At 42.7% G+C, this 7,245-nt stretch overlaps 1 protein-coding gene across 1 annotated transcript; it reads left to right on the forward strand.

The window, feature by feature from the left end:
• The first annotated feature begins 907 nt into the window (after positions 1–907).
• LOC125513397 lies at positions 908–7,239 on the forward strand. Its single transcript, XM_048678511.1, has 5 exons — positions 908–2,112; positions 2,867–2,986; positions 5,069–5,113; positions 5,204–5,275; positions 5,355–7,239. Exons 1-2 carry the CDS (start codon positions 942–944, stop codon positions 2,953–2,955), a joined length of 1,260 nt encoding a protein of 419 aa, XP_048534468.1. The 5' UTR covers positions 908–941; the 3' UTR covers positions 2,956–2,986; positions 5,069–5,113; positions 5,204–5,275; positions 5,355–7,239.
• The last annotated feature ends 6 nt before the right edge of the window (positions 7,240–7,245 follow it).

Here is a 7,245-nt window from a genome sequence, read left to right on the forward strand (position 1 = left end):
ATGTTTAAACAGAGCATTTTTTAAAATGTGAACAAATTTGAAACATGACCTTTGTTCAAAATGCAAATAAAATGTTGAAACCGCGAACATATTTGAAAACATGAACAAATTTTGAATTGCCCAATTTTTTTTGGAAAATTTTATAAAGCAAGAACATTTTTTGAATCTTGAGTACAAATTTTGAAACAGAGAACAAATTTGGAAGCGCAAACATTTTTTGAATCTTGAGAACAAATTTTGAAACGGAGAACAAATTTGGAAGCGCGAACAATTTTTTAAAGCACGGACATTTTTGAATCTTGAGAACTAATTTTGAAACGGAGAACAATTTAGAAAAATCCCGAATTTTTTTAAAGCATGAACAATTTTTGAATATTGAGAACAAATTTAGAAATGGAGAACAATTTTGAAAAATCCCAAACAAATTTGGAAGCGCGAACATTTATGAAAACATGAAAAAAAATTGAAATCCGGTACATTTTCTGCATTTGGAAAGTTTTCCACTTTTTGTGTAACGAGAACATTTTTTGAAACCTGAACATTTTATGTAAACGCGAACAATATTTGAATATTTTGAAACTCTTTTGATAAAAAGAGAAGAAACTAAAAGGACAAACAAATAAAAAACCAGAGAAAGAAAACAAACAGAAAAATCGAAAAAAAGTAAAGAAAAGAAAAAATGAACATAAATAACTAAATACAAAAAGAAGAACAAAAACAAAAAAATAAAACTAGAAACGAAAGGAAAAAGAGAAACAGAAAAAGAAGAAGAAGAAAGGAAAAAGAGAAACAGAAAAAGAAAACTCAGTGCTGGCCCGTAATCCAAGGATGAGTGAGCTTGCTTTTCTCTGGAGCCCAGCCCATTTATTACTTCCTTCTTACGCATCCTCCAGTAACCTACAGCCCTACTCCGCTCCCCCATTTCCGTTTCTTTTCCCCACATGACTCACGAGGGCTCCGGCGGCGGCGGCGGCGGCGGCGAGATGGCCCTCCGCCCCGGCCCTCCGCAGGCGGCGGCGCCGCTAGAAGACGAGGACGTCCTGGGCGAGATCCTCGTCCGCCTCCCCCCGCTGCCCTCCTCGCTCGTCCGCGCCGCCGCCGTCTCCAGGCTCTGGGGGCGCCTCGCCGCGGACCGCGCCTTCCTCCGCCGCTTCCGCACCCACCACCGGAGGCCCCCCGTCCTCGGCGTCTTCGAGGAGCGCGACGGGGAGCTGGTGTTCACCCCGCTCCTCGACGCCCCGGACCGGATCCCCCGCGAGCGCTTCTCCATGCGGTTCTGGCACGTGCTCGGTTGCTGGACCTTGCTCGGGTACCGCCACGGCCGCGTCCTCATGGTCAACCAGGATCTGGCCCTGCTCCTCGTTTTCGCCCCTCTCGTCGGCGGCCGCCGCGGCCTCCGCGCCGTGGTGATTCCTCCGGATTTCGTCGACGGCGAGTACGCCGTCGCCAACGGAGCGGTGCTCTGCGCTGCCGGCGGCGAGCAGGGCCACGTGCACGGAGACTGCCACTCGGGCCCCTTCAAGGTGGTTCTGGTGGCCACCAGAGTGAGACACCCGGTCCTAGCCCGGGTCTACTCCTCGGACACCGGTGAGTGGGGAGATCTTGTCGTAATGGCGGAACCATGTGTTGTTAGCAGCTTCCCCTCCACCCTCGTCGGCAATGCTCTTTACTGGTGGCTAAAAAAGTGTCAGCACGAGGATGGCATACTCAAGTTCGATTTGGATAGCCAGACACTATCTGTGGTCAGGAGGCCTATTTTTGATCGCATTCCCAGTTGCAGCATCCGGATCATCAGGGGAGAGCATGGCGGTGTTGGCCTCGCTGTATTTTCGTACCCGAGGTTCCAAATCTGGGAACGCATGGTCAATAGTCATGGTACTGCCATATGGGTGCTGCGAAAGACGGCTCGCATGCATAGTATGCTTCAGTATGCTATGCTGACTATAGTAGGGTACTCTGAGGATGGGGATGCGCTTCTTCTAACAGTGTCCTTCGGTGGGGCTGTGGCCGCCTACAGCTTCATGCTTCAACTTGAGTCAATGGAGTGGACGAATCTTAATCAAACATTTTTGGAGTATTCCTACCATCCGTTCGCATACTTCTATACTGCAGGTAATAAAAATTCTTCATAGTTCATTAGCTCATGAAAATTGTTCAATGGTTGAGGTGTCACCTCTCATATTCCCCTAAGTTGAGGTGTCCATTGCTATTCTATCATCTTGACATTTTTTGTATCTAGATTTCCCATCTGTTCTTATCCTCTGTTGTTGTTCTCCCTTTTGCTCTGAAGCAAAGTAGGCATGCAGATTGCTCAGAACAATCTGATTATTCTGTAGCAACAATTGGTCACAAAATCAATAAATTAACTAAAGAATTGTTGACAATTCGTAATAATCTGATCATTCTGTTGCAACAATGGGTCTTAGAATTTTATGTAGATGTCAAGATGATTCTTGTTTACGAAAAAAACCAAGGCTGTGAGGCCGATATCTTGGCTACTTGCAGTACTTCAATTTTTGAGAGAATTGTTAGCAGCTTCCAAAGGTTCAAATAGATAACTCTTTATTATTATGTTTGATTATACTTGGGAATCTGGTGATTTTGGAATAGCCAGAAGCTGCGATCTTATTTGAAAAGAATGTTATGTTTTATGATCATTTCATATGTCGGTGATGTTAGGATGGGTTTGAGCCTGAATTGGGTATTCAATCACCGAGTTTGTCGAGCTATTTTACCTAATCTTGGCGGAGTGATTTCAAAGGTTTAATCATTAATCCCTTTGGTAGTGAAGTACTGAAGTTAATTTTTCCTGATCCTTCTGAGTTATGGCTCGTGCAATCATCACTAATGAGGTTGGTTGCCACAGGTACTGTCAGAGCGTCAAGTACCGCTCCAGCCATTGAGCCACCACAGCAGCGAAGTACAATTCCAGCCATTGTGCCGCCACAGCAGTGAAGTACTGGTCCAGCCATTCCACAGCTGCGGGGTAAAACCATATATTGTCATGCATCTCGTCAACCTTCAGTTTCGTATGATCTGCATATTTTTTATGACTTGGTTGGTGCAATGAGATGAAAGACTTAGACCAAGGGACACCCTGTGTTTTGCTGTGTGAAAGAGCGTTGTCACTTTGTCAGCTGTCTCTTTATTTTACTTGTTCAACCCAGTCAACTGTTTTGCCCATATAACACCTTATGATTAATATCGTAAACGATGCTACAGTAGTTGATGCTGGCTGCCGCTTGTAGGAGATAGAGCATCATTTCCTGTGCTATCCGTATCATAAGATGAAGTCGACTCCTGGGTGTTGGGGTCCTGAATTGAATTCTGAAGCCATGTGTTGATCTCTGCACTTTTTTCATCTTGTTTCAATAGTAGAGGGCTGAGGGTGCAACTTCTGAATGGTTTGAGCTTGGGGGTAAATTGAACCAATGCAATAGTCGAGGAAGCAAAATTAGGCCTTTCCCTAGATAGGTCTTAGGTCAATAACTACTGTGCTGACACAGTAAAAAAGAAGGATGTTTTCTCGGAAGTCTGAACAGGTCTATCCCTTATGATATTGAGCATGCAAATGCAATCCCACCACATGTAGTACAATATGAATGTTTTTAATAAATGGTCCTAGACTACTCGGGCGGAGAGAGGTGGCAGTCATGTGTCGTTCCATCTGGTAGTTGTTTCTTTCCTTACTGTGTTGTCCGCTTGTTTTCATCGAAGCTCATAGACTTCGGTCATTTAGTCGCTGCTTCTCTGCCAGCGGGGCCTCCATTCTCGTTGGTCCTGCTGGCAGCGGGCGGGTTTTGTTTGTGTCCTGTGCTCGACATCTTTTTCACCATGGCCCTCACCCCCATTCTCCTTCTCAGAGAGGCTTTTCATCGACTGTACCGGATTAGTAACGAGGCACAGAATTAGGTTTGGTAGCAATGCCGCTTCATGCACGCGGCCGGGTCGAGAAGACATACACTATTGCTGGGCCCATTATCCAATAGGTGATGTCCTCATGTCCAACCATCTCCTGAAACTGTTGCTGGGCCCATTCTCCAATGGGTCATATCCTTCTCAGAGAGGCTTTTCATCCACTGTACCGGATTAGTCATGAGGCACAGAATTAGGTTTGGTAGGAATGCCGCTTCATGCACGCGGCCTGGTCGAGAAGACACACTATTGCTGGGCCCATTATCCAATAGGTCATGTTCTCATGTCCAACCATCTCCTGAAACTGTTGCTGGGCCCATTATCCAATGGGTCATATCCTCATGTCCAACCACCTCCTTGTTTAGCTTAGCTTATTTGCATTTGCTTTTCCGCACAACCATATCTTCTCTTGTTAAGCTTCCTAATGCCTGCCACTGAGCCTTAGCTACTGCTGGGCCTGCACGGCAGCTTGGTGCTCCTTCCCACGGTAAGAACTAATCAAGCGAGCGATCAAAGCCTACAAAAATGGTGAATAATAATGCTGCCCCTCTCCTTCCAACTTTGTGCCCCTCCTTTCCCTTCCCATTGTGGCATCCAGCGTTTTTTCTTTCGAGCAACTGCGCCTGTAATAGTGACAGTCATGGTAGATCTGGTGTGATGGAAAGGGGCTCACAGCGTGTAACCATCCATGTCAGCCTCTTTTGTGGGGATCAAGGCAACACTAGCCACATTTACAGTGATGGGCGATGGTGAAGCACCAGTTCACAAAGCCATCTAAATATTTTCCTGTTTCGTGCAGCAATATTTTGTTCATAAATGTTACCCATCTATAATTTGGCTATTAGATGATTAGAATGAAGCAGGCTTGCTACTTCAATTACAGCTACGTTTTAAGGAAAGATCTTGATATGGTTTCTGATGACCCATGGCATAGTTAGTGCGTCCAATAACATCCTGTTAAAATTGTTGAAATCTCAGCTGTGATGTGTTCTACCTTTGTTTTTTTCCTCTACGATCTTTGAGAATATGAAGCTCTTGTTAGTTTGTCGGCTAGCGGCATGAATCACAATTGCATACATCTGTGTTGCAGAACTAAAATATAAATTGGAATAGCTTTTAATACAAATCTTTTTTTGTTTTATGCTTGGTGCAGGTGGTCGCATGATTTAGTGATCAGTAGGATTTGCATCTGCAGCAGGTATATATTTTTTCGAATTGCTTCCTTCATATGTTTCAGTTGGGCATAGTTTGTATCACCATTAATCGTATGAAACTTCATCAATTGCAGAGGCATATGTTGTTTATAGGGTTTTTAATTTCGTCTTGTATATGAAGACCATAGAAAGTGTAAAATGAAAATGTAAGTAAAACGCTCCCAGTATGTTTTGATTCACATGGCCAGCGGCTCCAAACTGCGTCTAATTAGCTGTCATTTTCAGTTGGATTTGGTCTCTTAACAGCACTTGGTTGTACGAGTTGAATCATAGAACAGGAGGCAGGTAAGTACAGGGGACAGGTAAGCATTGTTATTATGATCTGTTTGTAGCTTCCTAAAAATGAGTGTACTGTCATGGTCATTTGACACAATGAAGAAAAAACAAATGAGTGTAGGCTGATAGAAGTCGTAATTGTGAGTTGGCACCTTGCTTTCAACAAAAGTTCATCTCATTGCTCCCTATTTGTACGACAGCAATACATATCAGTAAAATAAAAGGATGTTTATTAGCCACTTTTAGACGTGGTGGCATAATATCAGTAAAAACTAAAGAATGCTACTATTCATCAATTTTCCTTTTGCGAATATTTGCGTTGCCTTTTTTGGACCATAATTTTTTGTTCTTTTTCAGATGCATAGTGTGCTACTACAAAATATTTACTTGATCCTTGATTGACATACTTTTGTGAACTGAGATCTTGCGCTCTGCTTTTACCAATCAGCCTGTTTGCTTCTTTTCTTACATGTACTTTAATTATACATTTCTGGATTTGGTGCTTTGATTTGCTGCAGTTTCCTTGATTTAGTAGATGCATGATGTGCATCAATACACTGGACTTCATGATCGGTTTTCCATCTCACATCAATAGTTTAGGCCACTATTTGTTTATCCATGCATTTTAGGTAAACATTGGTGTAGACTTGGTTGTTTTTTTTTTGGTTGTTTGTGGTATCCATTTTCCCCTACACTAGGTAATAGCCCGTGCGTTGCAACTTGCAACGGAGGCATACAAAATGTACCACTAAAATTTTAGTTAGTTTTTTACATAACAACCATGATTTACCTTTATTGTTAATGTGAACCTTGATTTACCATCTATTTATTGTTAATGTGTCTGCATACTAACTGATGCAATTAGCAAGTGTTAAGTGATAACCTAATTCTTGAATATCAGTTGTGGGAAAGTGCAGCACAAATTAATCCTAATTTAATTCTTTCCCCAACCTGCTTGGTCCTACAACAAGCAAACATTAGGTTGCTAGCAACAAAATGATATGCAAGGAATAAATTGCAACCCCACAGAAGAGAAAAAAAGGGCTCTATACCTTTTATCCTCCCAATCTGCAAAACAAATAGAATTGAGACATATCGTGCCAATTTAATTACTAAAGCTCATGTCCAATTTTGGAAGCTAATGGCCAAGTAGTTGGCAATTTTGTTTCTGAAGAGAAATGCATTGATGCAATTTTGTCCACTTCGGATCATTCCCTCTTAACAAAATGCCAGTGATGTTTCTCTTAATGTAGTATACTGACCATTTCAGCAGCATAATTTCTCTAAGTGACCATGCAGTATTCAGTGACTTTTCTAGGTGACTAATATGCAGCATGCATGGATGGCTGGGAGACTGGGCAGAGAGAGTTTGTCATGAAAACTGTTTTTCGCTTTAACTTTCACTTTGTTGTGTTTCCTCTGTCCATTCTTTCCTCAGTTAAAACTTCATTGCCAAAAACCAGATTACCTCCTTCCATGATCTGCACAAAGGCATAAGAATACTAAAGTGTCACCAGACTGAGAGATGCAAAGTACCAAGTGCATAAAATCTGTGTCCAAATCGTTTAGTTATGACAATTACAAATTTAGTTGTTTAATATATACAATAAGAAATTCAGTGTTCTACCAATTACATCAAATTAGTAGTCAGTTTATCCCATGCAGTGCACAGGAAAATGTCAAAACAAAGGAGAGGATGAGGCCGTCTACCTTGTAGAGGAGCAAGCCCGTACTTGCTGCTGCCGGTCTTGGGGCCGCCTTCGCATAGGTGGAGTTCGTCAAGGTCGAGATCTGCGAGATCCCCAGAGTGGCGCATGTTATAAGAGCATCAAAAGAATTC

This window comes from Triticum urartu, chromosome 6, assembly GCF_003073215.2.
Source record: "Triticum urartu cultivar G1812 chromosome 6, Tu2.1, whole genome shotgun sequence".
Lineage (NCBI taxonomy): Eukaryota > Viridiplantae > Streptophyta > Magnoliopsida > Poales > Poaceae > Triticum > Triticum urartu.